At 39.6% G+C, this 20,713-nt stretch overlaps 1 protein-coding gene across 1 annotated transcript in view; it reads right to left on the reverse strand.

Moving 5' to 3' along the window:
• The window catches only part of DPF3 (double PHD fingers 3), a 294,608-nt gene that overhangs the window by 147,577 nt on the left and 126,318 nt on the right, over positions 1–20,713 (reverse strand). Inside the window, exon 2 of the mRNA XM_049897757.1 lies at positions 19,029–19,189. Within this exon, the coding sequence (XP_049753714.1) occupies positions 19,029–19,189 (161 nt within the window). The remainder of the gene's footprint in view (positions 1–19,028; positions 19,190–20,713) is intronic.

Consider the following 20,713-nt stretch of genomic DNA (forward strand, 5'->3'; position numbering starts at 1 on the left):
TGGCTCACTTAAGAGCTTCCCTGACTTCAGTGAAGCCTTCCCAAACCATTCCTGCTCACCATGGCTTTGCTCTTCCCTGAAAGTCTGAAGCTCTGGGCCTTGGTACTACACTCATAGCACTTACCACAGCTCTCTGTCTGGCTCACCAACCATACCCTCCACTCCTCTTCCTGAGCTTGTCTCTCTCTAGGATCCAACCCAGCTGCCCAAGGTGCCAAGACTGCCCTGCCGAGGTAGACCATGAACCCGGAATACTGCCTGTCTGCTCTATTTCAGGGATTCCCACGCCCTTCACTAGTTCCATCTCATTCAGAAGCTGATACAGTAACAACAGCTAACATTCACTGGGCTCTTACTCTGTGCTAGGCTAGCACTTTACATTCACTGTCATCTCATCTCATCATGACAACAACCCTATGAGATATATAAAGAATGAGGACAGTGAGGCTCACAGTAACCTGCTCAAGGCCATACAGCTTATAAGGGGGAGAATAAGCTGGGTAGTCTAGTCCACAGCCCAAGTTCAAAATCTCTCCACTATTCTACATAACTGCCTACTGAGCCATTCTGTCCCATTGCTGGTCAAAATACCACAGGCTTGAAACCCAGAGTCCTGCCCTTATGGGAAAGCAGTTCCCCACACCAAAGTCATCAGGAAAAGAAAACCTAGCCTACCTACCCCACCTACACTAAGCCACTTCTTAGGGAATTTATTTTCCCTTCCCTAACACATCACCAACTATAATTTCTCCGAAAGGAATGCATGCTGGCAAAATAAAAGCATTCTAATAAGGCATGTAAAATGTGTAGAAAAGGAGAAAAAACACCAGGATGTGTTTTCTAAGTTCCGCAGAAGAATTTTTTTTAAGAATAATAGGATTGTAATGTGGAGAGGAAACATGGGTTATTGTGTCCAACCCTTACCTGATACATTCTTGACAATACCTCTGACAAATGGTCCCTATCTAGCCTCTGTTTCAATAATTCTAGTCCTCACCCTGCCGTGAAACAGTCTACTGTGCTGATGAACCATTCTGTTGTTAGAAATATGCCTACCGTGCTCATGCACTGCTGGCGGGAACGCACAATGGTACAACCATGTGAAGGCGAATTTGACATACTTAGCAAAACTACATACGCACTTGTTCTTTGACCCAGCAATTCCACTACTAGGAATTTTGTTGCAGATTCGCAAGCAAAAATAAAAAATATGTATTTATTATAGCATTTTCCATACTAGAAAAAGACCTGAAATAATCCAAATGTCCATCTATAGGGATGTGGTTGAATAAACAATAGTATAATCATGCAATGGTTTACTATGAAGCCATAAAAGAGAAGGGGAGGTGGGAGGGATATATAGTACAATGGGATATATTAAGTGAAAAGAGCAAGATGGAGACAAGTGTATATAATATGCTATCATTTGTCTAGCAAATGGGGATATACACATATGCATACACATATATATGTGTGTGTTTCAATATGATTTTTTAATGGAAGGATAAACCAAAAACTAAAAAAGTGTTACATATAGAGAGGACATAAATGAAATAATAGTAACAACAATAAGTCATATACAGGGAGAGAGAAAGAACAAAGTAAAAAAGGACAGGACTAAAAGCTAGGCTTTCTCTGAATATACCATACTTTACAGATTTGACTTTAGAATAATGTAAATATTTTAAACAATGATGAAGCTAAATTAAATCAAAAATTAAAAAGCATACTTTTGCTTCTGGCTAAGATGGAATATCAAGGACTAGATTTACTCTCCTTCCTGAAACCAGAACAGAGAAATGGATATATATGAAACAATATTTTTCATGACACTGGACATGGCAATGAAGGACAGTGATCCCTAAGATACTGGAAACAAATGATATGAGCCCTATTATTGCCCCAGCTACTCCCTTGAAAGAGTTTTCAGATCACAGCACAGAGAGGAGGTTCAGAGGTGGAGCCAAGCACACTCCCTGAGTCTGAGTCTAAGAGACAGAGCTGAGAGTCTGGGCAGACAAAAGTGACCAGAATTTTCAGGATAGAGTACTGAACAGAAGACAGCTGCACAGACAGAGAATTGAGGAGATTGCAGGAGATCCTTCTCTATTATTCAGCTCACTATTTATCAGCACATGCTTGCGAGAAAACTACCCAAAGCTGAAGAAAGAACCACCCAAAAGGATAAAAGGTAGCAGTGCCTGGTGCTCACAAAAGTCTTCCAGTCAATCTGGAAAACCTCATAATTCATGGGGTAATAGGTGGAGTACACAGAAGAGTCTTGCCTCACTAGTCAGGAATAATTAGCCCTAGACTAAGCACTGTTCCAGTTCTGCTTAACAAACCTTAAACAAGACAAGAAAGGAACAAACTGTTTTCAAAGAATGTAACTGTGTCCCAGAACAAAACTCAAGAATATTTATGGGAATAAATATATATATATAGCACTCAGCGAGGTAAAATTCACAAAGTCTGGCATGTAATCTAAAACTACAAGGCATGTAAAGTTGGAAAATAATGATCTATAATGAGAGAGAAATCAATCTATTGAAACAAATGCAGAGCTTATACCAATGTTAGAATTAGCACCATGGGTATTAAAGCAGCTATTGCTTTTATTCCATATGTTCAAAAGTGAAGCAGAAATATAAAATATATATTTTAAAGGTCAAAATTGAATTTCCAAAAATGGAAAATACTGTATATGAAATGAAAAATACACTGAATGGAACTAACAGCAGATCAGACATTGCAAAAGAAAAGACTAGGGAACTTGAAAAGATAGCAATAGAAACTATCCAAAATTAAATCCACAGAGAAAAGGTAATTAAAAAAAAAAAAAAAGAATAGAGCATCAGTGAGCTGTGGGACAACTTCAAGTAGCCTAATATATAATATATATGTAACTGGAGTTCTCAAAGGAGAAAGGGGGAAGAAAAAACATTTGAAAATTACTGGAAAATGTCCAAATTTGATGAAAATTATAAACCCACAGATCCAAGAAGTTCAACAAAATTCAAGTGTAAGAAACACAAAGAAAATTATACCAAGGCACGTCATAATCAAATTGCTCAAAATGAATGGTAAGAGAAAACATTAAAAGCAGACAGAGCAAAGGGACATGTTACATGGATGAACAAAGATAAGGATGACAGCAGATGTCTCATCAGAACCAATGAAAGCAAGAAGACAGAGTAGCAATGTCATTACAGTTCTGAAAAAAAATAGAACTTTTTAAGCTATAACTCTATAGCCAGCAAAAGTATTTCAAAAACTAAGGCAAACTAAAGATATTTTCAGACATACAAAAACTGAAAGAATTCATAAGCAGCAGACGCACACTTCAAGAAATGTTAAAGCCCTTTAGTGTGATGGTTAAGATTGGCTGGGCCATGATTCTCAGTGTTTTGGCAGTAATATAATGTTGTAATCACTTCCCTGTTGTGATCACCCCCATGATGGGATCTGCTCTGAGTCAGTACTGGCGGGGGCAGGGCCTGTGGTGGCTCACTGCCACCTCAGCCTTCATCTCTCTGCCCTCCTCTGCCTAACTATTCTTTCTCTCCTTGCCAGGGCTTTTGCTTGCTCTGGATCCTGCAGCTGGCTCCTGTTCTTCCGACCTCCAGTTCTTGGGACTTGAGCTAGAAGCTTACCTGTGGTCTTGCCTGCCAATCTTGGGATTCATCAATCTTCAGCCTGTAACCAACAGCCCTGCTCTCCGATCTGCTGATCTTGGGTTCACCAGCCCCTGCAGCTACATGAATCAGGAGAAGCCTCTTTACTGACCCATGGACTTGGGACTTTGCAGCCTCTGTGGCCACGTGAGCCATTTCCTTGATATAAATCTCTAGAGGTATATTTATATTTACACGCTTTATTGATTTTGCTTCTCTAGAGAACCCAGCCTGACATTTGCTACCGAGAGTGGTTCTACAGAAACAAAATTGTAAGGATGAATTTTCTAAATTGGTTCTCAAGTCTGGTTAGTCTTAAAGATGTTGATGACTCTGCTTCCAGTAGTAAAGAGGATACTGCTAAGCCATGGCGTGAGGTGGCAATTCAAAAATGCAAAATATCACCACCAATAGATCAGGTATTGGTGAAAGATGAGGCTCTGGGTAATTGCATGTATGATACCTTTCTACAATTCTGTTGTACTGAGAAATATAAGGAAGCTGGTTGGCTGGTCCTACTTTCATTAGAAAAACTATTAAAAGAAAGAGATGAGCTCAGGGCTTCAGAGTCAAAGCTCAAGCGCCACATAAACCACCTCAAAGTTTCCACTTGTGCCTTGAAAGAAAGCCTTATTTCTTGTAGTAACAGAGCTGATATTGCTGAAAACCAAACCCATAGTCTTATCGTAAGAGTGGCTGGATTACAACACCAACTCAGCTGCCAAACTCGAGAGGTGTCTGAAGTTAAACTAACAGCATTGATTGAGAAGAAATGGGATCCTGAAACCTGGGTTTGGGACATATGGGCAGTTCAACAAAATTCAAGTGTAAAAAACATGAAGGCACATCATAATCATATTGCTCAAAATGAATGGTAAGAGAAACTGGAGACAATGAGCCCCTAAATGCCATTGAATCACTCCTGCCAACAGAACCATTAAGCCCCTCCATGCTCATCTAATGAGATTAATCCAACTGCATCTAAAGTGCCTTTGTCTGAGTCATTGCCTGGGACACCCCCTGAGGCAGATGCTTTACAAGACAATGCTGAATGTTTTCAAAACACTTTCCCACCAATTTTGGCTTCTAGACCTATAAAAAAAAAAAAAAAAAAATAGCTAGACTTAAGTCCCAGTGAGCCCCAAAAGGTGAAGTACAAAGTGTAATCCAGGAAGAGGCACACTACACTGAAAGAATTGCTTGACTTTCCTAATATGTACAAACAGAAACCTGGGAAATATGTGTGGGAATGGCTATCAAAGGTGTGGGATGATGATGCAAGGAACATAAACATGGATCAGTCTGAGTTTATTGATATGGGTTCATTAAGAAGAGATTCTTTACCCAGTGTTTCAGCTCAAGAAGTTAGGAAAGGATCTAATAGTTTATTTGGTTGTGTTACTGAAGCATGGATTGTGCTGTGGCCTACGTTAGATCAAGTTGAACTACCAGACCTGCCCTGGTACACTATAGAAGAACGTATCCAAAGTCTTAGGGAAATTAGCATGCTAGAGTGAATTTATCAGGTTAGACCCACAGATCCACACATAGAGTGCCCAGAGGACACATCTTTTACTACAACGGTGAGGAATAAATTTATGAAGGGAGCCCCAGCATCCTTGAAGCCTGCTGTGATTGTTATTTTATGTAAGTCAGATTTGACAGTGGGAACTGCCCTAACTGAGTTAAGAAACCTAACTACAATAGGGGTGATTAGACCCCATGGTAGTTGGGGCCAAGTGGTGGTACTCAGTTGACAAAAACAAGGTGGGCATGGTTACCATAACAGACAGCAGAGTCAAAGCAGTAATCAGAATAGTCTGACTTGTTTGGATTTATGGCATTGGCTACTTAGTCATGGTGTCCCTAGGAGTGAAATAGATTAAAAAAAAATCTAAATATTTACTTGATCTGTAAAGTGAATGAATTCTAGGTCAAGTGAACAGCAGTCTAACTTGAATTGCCAAAATAGAGAGTCATGGTCCCTCAATCAATTCCCAGGCTTCAGCGAGTTTGCAGACCCACAATCCCTTGACCAAAGGGGAGGCCAGGTGCCCTTGAGGAAGGACTCCAATACACTGCCCAAAACTTATACTATTCATCTTTCTCCCAGCCTTCCCCCAAAGGGATCTATGGCCTTTTACAAGAGTGACTGTTCACTGGGGAAAGGGAAATAATCAGACTTTTCGGGGATTACTGGATACTGGCCCTGAACTGACACTAATTCCAGGAGACCCAAAACATCATTGTGGCTCACCAATCAGAGTAGAGGCATACGGAGTTCAGTCTTGGCTTATGTCCATCTCACAGTAGGTCCAGTGGGTCCCCAAACCCATCCTGTATTGATTTCTCCAGTTCCAGAACGCATAATGGAATAGATATACTCAGCAACTGGCAGAACCCTCTCATTAGATCTGACAGAATAAGGGCTAATATGGTAGGAAAAGCCAAGTGGAAGCCATTAGAACTTCCCCTACGTAGGAAAATAGTAAACCAAAAGCAATTCTGCATTCCTCGAGGGATTCCAGAGGTTACTCCCACCATCAAAGACGTGAAGGATGCAGGGGTGGCAATTCCCACCACAACCCTATTCAACTCGCCTATGCGACCTGTGCAAAAAACAGATGGGTCTTGGAGAATAACAGTGGATTATCAAAAACTTAACCAGGTGGTGACCCCAATTGTAGCTGCTGTTCCAGATGTAGTCTCATTGCTTGAGCAAATTAATATGACTCCTGGTACCTGATATGCAGCTATTGATCTGGCTAATGCCTTTTTCTCCATACCTGTTTCAAATAGCCATCAGGAGCAGTTCGCCTTTAGTGGGCAAGTCCAGCAACACACCTTTAGTTGCCTACCTCAGAACTACATCAACTCTCCAGCCCTATGTCATAATTTAGTCCGCAGGGTAATTGATCATCTTTCCCTTCCACAAGACGTCACACTGGTCCATTACATTGATGACATTATGCTGATTGGACCTAGTAAGGAAGAAGTGTCAATCACTGTGGACTTACTGGTAAAACATTTGAGTGCTAGAGGGTGGGAAATTAATTCCACAAAATATAGGTACCTCCCACCTCAGTGAAATTTCTAGGGGTCCAGTGGTGTGGGGTATGTCAAGATATTCTTCTAAAGTGAAGGAAAAGTTATTGCATCTAGCTGCTCCCATAACTAAAAAGGAGGCACAATGCCTAGTGGGCCTTTTTGGATTTTGGAGGAGGCATAGTCCTCACTTGGGTTTGCTACTCCAGCCTATTTATCAAGTGACTCAAAATGCTGCTAGTTTTGAGTGGGGCTTAGAACAAGAGAAGGCTCTGCAACAGGTTCAGGCTGCTGTACAAGCCCCTCTGTCACTTGGGCCATACGATCTGGCTGATCCAATGGTGCTTGTAGTGTCCGTGGCACCTAGAGTTGCTGTTTGGAGTCTTTGGCAGGCCCCTATTGGTAAAAAAAAAAAAAAGCACAGATCCTTAGGATTTTGGGGCAAAGCCCTGCCATGGGACACCAAGTCACCATGTGGCCTGAGCTGCCCATCATGAACTGGGTGTTGTCTGACCCAGAGAGTCATAAAGTTGGATGTGCACAGCAGCACTCCATCATTAAATGCAAGTGGTATATAAGAGATCGGGCCGAAACAGGACCTTAAGGCACAAGTAAGTTGCATGAGGAAGTGACCCAAATGCCCATGATCCCCCCCCGTCACATTACCTTCCATCTCCCAGTCTGCACCTATGGCCTCATGGGGAGTTCCTTATGATAAGTTGACTGAAGAAAACTCGTGCCTGGTTTACAGATGGTTGTACGCGATATGCAGGCACCACTCGAAAGTGGATAGCGGCAGCACTGCAGCCCCTTTCTGGGACCTCCCTGAAGGACGGTGAAGGGAAATCCTCCCAATAGTCAGAACTTTGAGCAGTGCACTTGTTGTTCACTTTTCTTGGAAGGAGAAATGGTCAGATGTGCAATTGTACACTGATTCATGGGCTGTGGCCAATGGTTTGGCTGGATGGTCAGGAACTTGGAAGGAACATGATAGGAAAATTGAAGACAAGAATTTATGGGGAAGAGGTTTGTGGATAGACCTCTCTGAATGGGCCAAAGAAGTGAAGATATTTGTGTCTCATGTGAATGCTCACCAAAGGATGACCTCAGCAGAGGATTTTAACAATCAAGTGGATAGGGTGACACATTCTGTGGAACACACTCATCCCCTTTCCCCAGATACTCCCATCATTGCTCAATGGGCTCAAGAACAAAGTGGCCATGGTGGCAGGGGTGGCGGTTATGCATGGGCCCAGCAACTTGGACTTCCACTCGTCAAGGCCAACTTGGCTACAGCCACTGCTAAGTGCCCAATCTGCCAGGAGCAGAGACCAACAATGAGGGCACGATACGGCACCGTCCTTCAAGGTGATCAGCCAGCAACCTGGTAGCAAGTTGATTACACTGGACAACTTCCATCAAAGAAAGGGCAGCATTTTGTTCTTACTGGAATAGATGCTTACTCTGGATATGGATTTGCCTTCCCTGCAAGCAATGCTTCTGCCAAAACTACCCTCCATGGACTTACAGAATGCCTTTTCCACCATCATGGTATTCCACACAGCATTGCCTCAGATCAAGTGACCCGCTTCACAGCAAATGAATTGTGTCAGTGGGCCCATGCTCATGGAATTCACTGGTCTTACCATGTTCCCTAACATCCTGAAGCAGCTGGCTTGATAGAATGATGGAATGGCCTCCGAAAGACATAATTACAGCACCAGCTAGATGGCAATACCTTTCAGGGTGGGCGCAATGTTCTCCAGGAGGCTGTGTTCTAAACCAGCATCCAATATATGGTGTTGTATCTCCCACAGCCAAGATTCATGGGCCCAGGAATCAAGGGGTGGAAATAGGAATGGCGCCACTCACTATTACCCATGGTGACCCACCTTCAAGATTTTTGCTTCTTATCCCCATGACCTTATGCTCTGCAGGTCCAGAGGTCTTAGTTCCAAAGGAAGGAATGCTTCCACCTGGAGACACATCATTGATTCCACTGAACTGGAAGCTACAAATGCTACCTGGCCACTTTGCGCTCCTTATGCCTCTGGATCAGCAGGCAAAGAAAGGAGTTACCATACTGCTAGTGTGATTGATTCTGATTACCAAAAGGAAATCAGACTAATGTTACATAATGCAGGTAAAGAAGAGTATGTCTGAAATTCAGGAGATCTCTTAGTTCTTTTAGTATTACCGTGCCCTGTAATTAAAGTCAATGGAAAACTACAGCAACCCAACTCCAGCATGACTACTTATGGCCCAGATCCTTCAGGAATGAAGGTTTGGGTCACCCACCAGGCAAGGAGCCACGACCAGATGAGGTACTTGCTGAGGGCAAAGGGAATACAGAACAGGTGGTGGAAGAAAGTAGTTCTAAATACCAGATATGGCCACATGACCAGTGGCAGAAATGAGGACTGTAATTGTTACGAGTATTTCTGCTTTATATATGTGCATCAAAACTTTTTTCACCTATAAAATATAAGATGTAAAGAGGGCTATTGCATTTTCAGTTGTATGTGTGTTCATTATATCATGTTAGGCCCAAGTATGACTTTAAAATTGTCTTTGTTTAGAGATTATGTATGATTTAAAGAGATAAGTACAGGTGCAAAGTTGACAAAGTGTGGATTGTGATGGTTATGACTGTGTGTTAACTTGGCTGGGCCATGATTATAAGTGTTTGGGCAGTCATATAATGTTATAATCACTTCCCTGTTGAGGTTTGATATGTGATCACCCTGATGATGGGATCTGCTGTAAGTCGGTACTGGCAGGGGCTCGACACCCCCTCAGCCTTCATCTCTCCACCCTCCGCCACCTAGCTCTTTCTCCTTTCCTTGCCAGGTTTTTTGCTTGTTCTGAATCCTACAGCTGGTTCCTGTTCTTCAGACCTCTAGCTCTTGGGACTTGAGCTAGCAGCTTATCTGTGGTCTTGCCTGCCTATATTAGGATTTGTTGATCTTCACAGCCTGTGAGAAACAGCCTAGCTCTCCAGCCTACTGATTTTGGGTTTGCCAGCCCCTGCCGCTACATGAATCAGGACAAGCCTCTTTCTTGACCAATGGACTTGGGACGTTGCAACCTCTGCGGCCATGTCAGCCATTTCCTTGATATAAATCTTTCTCTATATAAACCCAAACCCAAACCCAGTGCCCTCGAGTCGATTCCAACTCATAGCGACCCTATAGGATGGAGTAGAACTGCCCCGTTGGTTTTCAAGGAGCGCTTGGTGGATTCGAACTGCTGACCCTTTGGTTAGCAGCCATAGCATTTAACCACTATGCCACCAGGGTTTTATATATATATATATATATGCTTTACCAGCTTTCCTTGTCTGGAGAACCCAGCCTAAGACATTTAGGCAGAAGGAAAATGATACCAGAAGTAGATCTGGACCTACGTAAAGGAATGAAGACCATTAGAAATTGTTTAGTACGTTTATAAGTATATAAGATGTTTTTCCTATTATTTAAAACTTTTTAAAAGATAATTGACTATTTATACAAAAATAATGACAATGTAGTGTGGCATTTATAAAAATAAAATGTATGACAACAACAAAGATCAGTTGGGAAAAAATAGAGGTATACTTGTATTAGTTTCCTATTGCTGATGCAACAAATTATCACAGATTTAGACTTAAAACAACAGAAATTTATTATTTTACAGTTCTTGAAGTCACAAGTCCAAAAAGTGGTTCATTGGTCTAAAATCAAGGTGTTGGCAGGATTGTAGTTCTTCTGGAGGCTCTAGGGGAGATCTGTTTCTTTGTCTTTTCCAGCTTCTAGAGGCCACCTAAATTCATTGGCTCATGGTTCCTTCCTCCATTGCATCAATTTGACCTTTGCTCCCATCATCAGATCTTCTGCTCTGACTCTAAACCTCCTGCCTCCCTCTTATAAGGACGCTTATAAATCCATTGGGCCCACCCAGATACCCCAGGATGATCTTCTCATCTCAAAACCTTTAACTTCATCACATTGACCAAGTCTTCTCTGTCATGTAAGGTAACATAGTCATAGGTTCTGGAGATGAGGATGTGGATATCTTTGGGGAGCCATTATTCTGTCCACCCCAACACTATTGTAGTGTTCTTATGCTATGTGCAAAGTAGTATAATATCACTTGAAGTTAAACTATAATTAATTAAAGAAGCAGTATAGAATTACTTGAAGATAAACCACAGTTACTTAAAGATGTATGCTATAAGCACTAAGTAACCACCAAAATAACAAGAGTTGTAGTCTATAAGTAAATAAATAAGATGAAATGGAATCATAGAAAAGTTCTTTATCCAAAACAAGTTAGGAAAACAGGAAAGAGAACAAAATGATAGATGGAAAAAACAGAAAACAAATAGTAAAATGGTAGATTTAAACATACCTATAACAATTTTTTTTTTTTTTAGACAATAATCACATTAAATGTAAATGGTCTCATTACCTCAATTAAAACACAGAGCAGGTTGTCAGGTTACATTAGAAAAGCAAGACACACTACAGTCATGTGTTGCTTAATGCCCACGATACGGTCTATGAAATAGTATGTTATGTTATTTGGACGTTGTGGGACCATGCCTAAATTCTGAGCAACAGGATTCACTGATTTTCCACTTTCATGTTGTTTAATAACCTTTGTTTCACTTCCAAATCAGTACTTCTCCTTTGCCTCTTGCTGCTGCTATCACTAGCACTGGTTTTTCTATGTCTAGGAACCATGACACACTTCATGGTAATATTTTCAAAGGAAAATTAAACAGAGAAATAACACTACAACACTCAAGAGACACACAATGTACAAGATTGGGTGCTGCTGCCTAAGAGTCAAAGCATACACTGTAATATGGTAAACTCTTTATTTTTAAGAAGTGCAAGTTCACATTAAAACAGTGATAGAAAGTACTTACAGTACATACATAAGCCAGTAACATAGGCATTTATTATAACTACCAAGATACATGTATTATAGGTTATAAATGCACTGTACCATTTTACGCCTGGCAGCACAATCACTTTGCATACAAGAGACGTGAGACACACGTGTTGTGTGCAGGAAACCCATGCATTCACTATGCCTTGTTACCTCTACTCCATCCTGTTCTCCAATCAGGATTTCTGAACTCTATTATAACCTTATGGTACCACATACATATGTGTGGTCACATGTTGCCCAAACATACGTTATTTGGTGTATAGCTGTATGCTATCTACAAAAAAAAAAAAAAAAAACTTTAAACCAACAAATGGTTAAAAGTAAAAAGATGCACCATGGTAATATCAACATATTCTCTGACTACAACAGAATTAAATTAGAAATCAATAACAGGCATATCTCTGAGAAATCTCCCAAATATTTGAAAACTAAATAGCACAATTCTACATAACCCACAGGTATAAGATGAAACCAAAAGAAAAGTTGGAAGGTATTTTGAACTGAAGAAAAATGAAAACACAGTGTCAAAATTTGTGGAACATGGCTAAAGTAGTATATAGAGGAAAATGTGTAGTAGAAAAGAAGAAAGGTCTCAAAGAAATGACCTCAGTTACCATCTTAAGAAAGAAAAAAAAATAATGCAAATGAAACCCAAAGTAAGTAGAAACCCAAACCAAACCAAACCCAATGCCGTTGAGTCAATTCTGACTCATAGCAACCCTATAGGTCAGAGTAGAACTGCCCCATTGAGTTTCCAAGGAGTGCCTGGTGGATTTGAACTGCTGACCTTTTGGTTAGCCGCTGTAGCACTTAACCACTACGCTACCAGGGTTATCCAAGTAAGTAGAAGAAAGATAAAAATAAAGGTATGAGCAAAAAACTAAGAAATAATAGAAAATAAATTTTTGAGAAAATTAATTAAACTAAAGGCTATGTCTTTGAGAAGATAAATAAAATTTATAAACTTCTAGCCAGACTGATCAGGAAAAAAAGAGAAGATATAAATTACTAATATAAGGGATAAGAGGATGTGTCACTACAGATTCTACACATATTAAAAGGATAATAAGGCATTGTTACAAACAATTTTGTGCTACTAATTTTGAAAATTTAGATGAAATGTACAAAGTTCTTGTATAACACAAACTACTACAGGTTACTCAAAAAGAAATAAACAACCTGAATTGTCCCATATCTTTTTAAAAATTTAAATTTTTAGTTAAAAAGCTTCCAACTAAGAATTTTCTAGCCCAAAGTGGTTTCTCTGGTGAATTATACCAAACATTTAAAGAAAAAAAATTCTATATAAATTCTTTCACAAAATTGGATAGGAGGGAATAGTTTCCAACTCGTTACATAAGGCCAGTATTGCCCTGATACCCAAACCAAACAAGACATTAAGAGAAAACTATAGACCAATAGCCCTCAGATGCAAAAAGTCTAATAAAACTTCAGCAAATTGAATACAACAATATATAAAAAGGATAATAAAAACACTGCAAAGACTGGAAATTCCAGAACACTTAATTGTGCTCATGAGGAACCTGTACATTGACCAACAGGCAGTCATTTGAACAGAACAAGGGGATACTACATAGTTTAAAACCAGGAAGGGTGTGCCTCAGGGTTGTATCATTTCACCATAATTATTCAATCTATATGCTCAGCAAATAATCCAAGCAGCTTGGCTGTAAGAAGAAGAATGAGGTGTCAGGATTAGAGGAAAACTCATTAACAACCTGTGATATATAGATGACACAACTTTGCTTGTTGAAAGTGAAGAGGACTAGAAACACTTACTGATAAAGATCTAAGATTTAAGCCTTCAGTTTGGGTTATACATGAACATAAAGAAAACAAAAATCCTCACAACTGGACCAATAAGCAACATAATGATAAACAGAGAAAAGACTGAAGCTGTCAAGGATTTCATTTTATTTGGATCCACAATCAACGCCCATGGAAGCAGCAGTCAAGAAATCAAATGACATATTGCAGTTGGTAAATCTCCTACAAAATACCTCTTTAAAGTGTTAAAAAGCAAAGATGTCACCTTGAGGACTAAAGTGTGCCTGTCCTAAGCTATGGTATTTTCAATCACCGCATATGCATTCAAAAGCTGGACAATGAATAGGGAAGACTAAAGAAGAATTGATGCCTTTGAACTACGGTGTTGGCTAAGAATACTGACTATACCATGGAATGCCAAAAGAATGAAAAAATCTTAGAAAAAGTACAGCCAGAATGCTTCTTAGAAGCAAGAATGTCAAGACTTTGTCTCATGTACTTTGGTCATGTTATCAGAAGGGACCAGTCCCTGGAGAAGGACATCATGCTTGGTAAATTAGAGAATCAGCAAAAAAGAGGGAGATCTTCAACGAAATGGATTAACACAGTGGCTGCAGCAATGGGCTCAAACATGCAATGACTGTGAAGATGGTGCAGGACCATGCGGTGTTTTGTTCTGCTGTACATAGGGTCACTATGAGTCAGGCTGACTCCATAGCATCTAACAATAACATCATACTTATTGATGAATGAAGTAATACTTTTCCCTTAAGATCAGGAACAACACAAGGATGTCTGCTCTCACCACTTCTGCTCAGTGTTGTACTGGCCAGTGAAATAGGCAAATAAAAGGAATGAAAGTCATATATATTGAATAGAAAGAATTAAGTTTTCTTTATTCACTAACAATATGATTGACTATGTAGGAAACACTATGGAATCTACAAAAATCTACTAGGACTAATAAATGATTTTAGCAAGCTTTTGGTATGTCAGCATCAATATACAAAATCAACTGTATTTCTATATACTAGCAAAGAAATGTCAGAAATTGAAAATTTTTTAATTCATTTACAATAGTGTCAAAACGTATTAAATACTTAGGTCAGAAGCAAATCTGACAAAAAAAATTGAAGGACATGTATACTGGGAACTAGAAAACATAGATGAGACAAAGCTTAAGACATTAATAAATGTAGAGATATAACATGGTCATGCATTGGAAGTCTCAATACTCAGAATTGTCAATTTTCCCAAAATTGAAGGACAGATTCAACACAGTCCCAAACAAAATCCCAACAGATTTCTGAAAACTAAAGATAAAGAAAAAATCTTAAAAGCAGCACAGGAGAAAAAACATCTTACTTAGAAGAGTAAATTATTTTAATGACAGCAGATTTCTCATTAGATACCATGGAAGCCATAGGGAAGTGGCACAATATTGCGCAAGTGCTGAATGAAAAAACTACCAAACCAAAATTCTATATCTAGTGAAAACTTTCTTCAGGAATGAAGGAGAAGTCAGATGAAAAAAAAAATTCACGGGCAGACCCACACTAACAGAATGACTAAAGAAAGTAAACAAAGCGAATGATAAGAGAAGAGATTCTGGAAAATCAGGAAGGAAGAAAGAACAAAGAAAAGAGAAAAATATATGACTAAATACAATAGACATTTTGTTTAAGTTTTCTAAATTGTTTGATGGTTGAAGCAAAACTTATAACAGTGTCTGATGTGGTTTTCAAAGTGTGTAAAGGAAATGTTTAAAGGAAATATAAATGGGGGGAGGTAAAGGGATGTAAATGGTGGTGGAAAGGGGTTGGTGTCAGCATAGAACAGTTCTGCAACCTGACTGTGGTAGTGGTTACATGAATCTACACATGTGATCCAATGGCATGGAACTATAAACACTTATGATAACAATGTCAATTTTCTGATGTTGATATGATAACAATGTCAATTTTCTGATGTTGATATGGTACTAAGGTTGCATTAGATGTATCCATTGAAGGAAGGGTACATGGGACCTGTCTATTCTATCTTTGCAACTTCTTATGAGTCTATAATTGTTATGAAATTAAAAGTTAATAAAAAGAAAAAATTATCTAAATTTTTTTTTAAAAAGCAACCTGTAACAAAGAAAGCAAAATAAGCCAAATAAGCCCAACTGTGTATTGAGTTAGTGACACAGCCACACAGAAGAACTATTTTAATTGACCTTAAAATACAGTAATTTGACCCTAGATTCTTAATAGGATATACCCTGAGGACAAAAAGAATTGCAAAAAAATCTTAAACTCTATTCAAAAACAAAAAAACCAGACCCTTGCCATCAAGTCGATTCCGACTCATAGTGACCCTATAGGACAGAGTAGAACTGCCCCACAGAGTTTCCAAGGAGCGCCTGGTGGATTCAAACTGCCAAAATTTTGGTTAGCAGACATAGCTCTTAACCACTGTGCCACCAGGGTTTCCAAACTGTATTCAGTAATCTTATTATTATTCTGATGCTCTTGTGTATATATTGTGGGATAAAGCAAATAAGTAATCATGTATCAAATAAGTGTCATTAGGTCCAAGAATATTTTTGTGTGAGAGAAAGGAGATAAAAATCAAGGTAAATAAGGTGAAGTAAAAACCGTGTAAAACTGAATTTGAATGGAAAATATCAGTTTATGTTATAATGTATTTTCTCTTTAATAAAAAAGCAACCAATCAGGAAATCATATTTCTTAGTTTTGTCCACTGAAAATGCCTAGAAACTACATTGACCAACCCAAGAACAATAAGCACCACCAGACTGTGGTCTCTAAATAATATTACCTACGAAAGGTACCAGTGTTTCTTAGAAAAATAGTTGATTACAGGTTAGGGGCAGGAAGTAGACAAGATGAACTTGAACCATCTTGTCCTAAAAGACAGCAATGAACCTATCAAAAACCGCTGGAGTTGTTTCAAAACATCAGTGCTATGTTTATGGGGTGGAATAATTCAAAAAAGGAGGGTGAGAATGATTGTATAACTTGAAGAATGTAATCAGTGCTACTGAATTGCACATGTAGAAATTGTTGAAGTGCCGTATGTTCTGCTGTGTGTATTCTCAACGACAATAACAACAAATAAAATAAATTTTTAAAAGACAGAAAAAACAGTATTGGCCAAAAACCCCTACTGGCCAAAAATGGGAAAACTTGAACATCAATAAGAATAATTACTGCAATGGATTAAAATATATCAAATAGATTTAAATCTATCAGTTCATCATGGTACTAAAAAAAAAAAAAAATCGTTATTAATCACTTTTGGAGGATACTAGGGAACCAACTCATTATGTTGAAAACTAGTCACCAGTTTTTCATATGTAAACTGTACCCCACAATAACCAAATTTTTAAAGAGTGAAAGTTTCTATTTATGGCATTGCACAGCTAATAAATGAAGAGGTAATGATAGGCTTGAATGTCACTTTTTTTTTTTTTTAGTCCTTAATGGAATAAAGTATGTAGGCAGTTATTATCAAGGGCTGCTAACATTAGTAAAAGAGAGATAACCAGACCATATGAGCCTCCTGGTGAAAGTATACACTACCAGTTACGAAGTGTTCTTGCCAAAAAACTAGAGCCTGAATCTGCTCAAGCCTGTAGACATAACTACCAATTCACAGGCATATCATGGGGATGCCATCAGCAAATTTAGTAAAACGAGATCTTGGAAACCCTACAGGGCTTCTTCAACAAATAATATATAAGGGTTAACAAGTGAGAGAAAGGGAGAGAGAAGAACCTGCAAATTTAAAGAGACACATCAACCAACTGCAATGTAGGAACCATATTTGGATCGTGACAAACTACTGGAGAAATGAATGTTGACAAAATATTTGATGATATTAAAGTTTTATGGCTAATTCTTTGAGCCTTGATAGTGGTTGTAGGTTTGCTGGAGTTTTTTGTTAAGTCGTTACCAGAACATTTATAGATGAAATAATATGCTGTCTTAGATCTACTTCAAAATAATCTGGGGTCAGGGAGGAAAGTTGGGGGGGTGTATAGATAAAACAAAATGGGCCATGAATTACTAATTGCTGAGTCTGGGTATTAGATATGTGGAGATTCATTTTACTATTCTCTCTACTTTTATATGGATTTGAAATTTTTCATAATAAAAATATATTTTTAAATATACCCATATGGAGCCAGAAAGCTGTATTCCTATAGTTGCCTCCCTAAACCTAATCTCTACCCATTTGTTTTTATTCTGTCCTCAGGAGCCTAGAAGACCAGTGTCATAGTAATAGTAGTAATAATTCTAGTAATATCAGTGATAATACTTTGGTGAGTTGTGTCTGGGCCCTTAAAAGCTAGCAAGCAGCCATCTAAGGTGCATCGATTGGTTCCAACACACCCGAAGCAAAGGAGAATGAAGAACACCAAAGACACAAGGAAAGTATAAGCCCAAGGGCCACATAAGCCAGAGGCTCCATCAGCCTGAGACTGGAAGAACTAGTTGGTGCCTGACTACCACCAATGACTGCCCTGACAGGGAACACAACAGAGAGTCCCTGGTGGAGACGGAGAAAAGTGGGGTGTGGAACTCAAATTCTAGTAAAAAGACCAGACTTAATGGTCTGACTGAGACTGGAGGGACCCCAGAGGACATGGCCCCCAGACTCTCTGTTAGCCCAAAACTAAAACCATTCCCAAAGCCAACTCTTCAGACTAAAATTAGACTGGACTATGAGACATAAAATGATACTGGTGAGGAGTGTGCTTCCTAGCTCACATAGACACATTGAGACTAAGTGGGCAGCTCCTGTCAGGAGGTGAGATGAGAAGGCAGAGGGGGACAGGGGCTGGTTGAGTGGTCACAGGAAATACAGGTGGAGAGGAGGAGTGTGCTGTCACATTATAGGGAGAGGAACTAGGGTCACATAACAATGTGTGTATAAGTTTTTGTATGAGAAACTGATGTGAATTGTAAACTTTCACTTAAAGCACAATTAAAAAAAAGAATATATTTCATTTGATGCAATATAAAAAAATTTATCAGTGATAATAGTCAGTATCTTTGGAGCACTTACATACTATGTGCTAAACTCATGCTATGAGCTTTTTATGAATATTTTCATTTAACCCCAACAAAATCCTACGAAGTACTATTATTATCCCCGTTCTACAGATAAGGAACCTGAGGAAGCAAAGCTTGGTAAGACAGACAACCCTCAAAACCAGACCTGACTACAGATTTCCAGCGATAACTTTAGGTTACACCAACACCCAAGGGTAAAAAATGAAGATCACTGTCAGGTCCTCAAGCCTTCTCTTCTCTAGGCTAAACAACCTCAACTGTTCACTCTTTCCCCAATGACAAGGCTTCAAGGCCCCACACCACCCTTAGTGCTTCCCTTGGAACACCCTCCAGGAACTATAAAAATAGTTGACCTTCTTGAAAGTATCTCAAGGCTCCCACGCAGCAGCTAGTCCCCCAAATTCCACCCCAGCTAGGTAGATTCCAGACAAGCCCTAGTCCTCCTCCATTCAGACTGGAAACCCAAATATGCTCAGGTCCCAGGAGTGGCATGGCTCACCTGGGCCTCGGTGCCTCTTCTCCATCCAGATGTAGCAGTTGTTCTGGGCCACCCCTGTCTGTGAGTCCAAGAAGGGGAGGCGCACACTGCGCTCTGCACACAGCCGGGAGTTGTAACTCCGGCAGTGCTCAATGGCTTCTTTGTAGAACTGATCCCCAAGCCTGCCAGGAGACAGAAGAACAGAGGAGTGAGACCAGGGGAAACTGAAAAACATACAGAGGGCAACTGATGTCACCCACCCACCTCCTAGGAGGATTTTGCAGTTGTGAAAACCAACGCAATGAGCATTAAGAGCCTTGCCAAGGGGCAGAATGCAACTCAGTGTCGGGTCCTATTCCCTATTCCAAGCCACCAGGGACCTTAGAAACTCCTTTAACAAAGAACCTAGGACCCCAAGAATCAACCATGTGTAAAAGAAGTCAGTTCAGTGCTCTACGAAGCATGAGGTCCTGCTCCAGAATGGAGGTAGCTCTGAAACAGCCTTCTGCACAGGATCTACTATGGCGTCAGACTTCTAGAGCCTACTCATTGACATCCCCCATTAGCCACAGTTTGTCTCAGTGGTAGTACAAGGTCTCCAGCAAAGGCACTCTAGAATGAACCCAATCCACCAGTATAGATTCATAGATTTGCATTACAATAGAAGAGAGACACTCCATATAAACAAAGACTGGAAGGACTAGAAAACAAAAAGATTGTTTGATTTGCTAGGGAGTGGAGGGGGGCTGGGCTCTTTCTTTTATTTTGATCAGTTCATGTTCTTAGAATAGCAGAGAAAAAGAAACATGAACACATTTCCAGAAAATTTGCTGTTAAATGACATTAACCCTATTTTCTTAGTAACGTCTATACTAGCGCTTACTTTGAAATAGTAATGATAATGGTAACAGTGACATATACCAACCCTGTTGCCATCAATTCTGACTCGTAGCAACCCTATAGTACAGAGTAGAACTGCCCCATACAGTTTCCTAGGCTGTAATCTTTACGGAAGCAGACTGCCACATCTTTCTCCCACGGGGTGGCTGGTGGGTTCAAGCCTCTGACCTTTGGGTTAGCAGCCGAGCGCTTACCCACTGCACCACCAGGGATCCTTCAATGACATATATTCAGGATGTACTCTGCAAGGTAGGATGCTAAGTATTTCTAGACGTGCTCTGTTGAGCACTTGAATGTGGCTAGTCCAAGTTGAGAGGTGCTACAAACATAAAATACACCCTAGATTTCAAAGACATAGTATCAAAAAAAACTATCTCAAATATCTCATTAATAGTTTTACACAGATTACACATTGAAATGGTAATATTTTAGATGTATTAGTTAAAATGAATTATTAAAACTAAACAATTGTGAGGATGGCACAGGTCTGGGCAGTGTTTCATTCATTGTACATGGGTTGCTAGAAATTGGAACTGACTCGACAGCACCTAACAACAACAACTAGAAAATTTTAAATTCATATGCAATTCGCATTATACTTCCATTGGACAGCATTGTGCTAGACTTTGGTTCATTTCATCTTCACAGCAAGCCTGTCAAGCATCTTTGTTTTACAAATGAGTTAGTAACATGTGCAGCATGCAGCCAGGGAGGGGTGCGATCAGGCTTTCAGCACGGGTCTGACTTGAAGTCCTTGTTCTTAACCACTAGATTATACTACCATGAGTTTGCCTCCGCTGATGCAT

This window comes from Elephas maximus, chromosome 10 (assembly GCF_024166365.1).
Source record: "Elephas maximus indicus isolate mEleMax1 chromosome 10, mEleMax1 primary haplotype, whole genome shotgun sequence".
NCBI classification, from domain to species: domain Eukaryota; kingdom Metazoa; phylum Chordata; class Mammalia; order Proboscidea; family Elephantidae; genus Elephas; species Elephas maximus.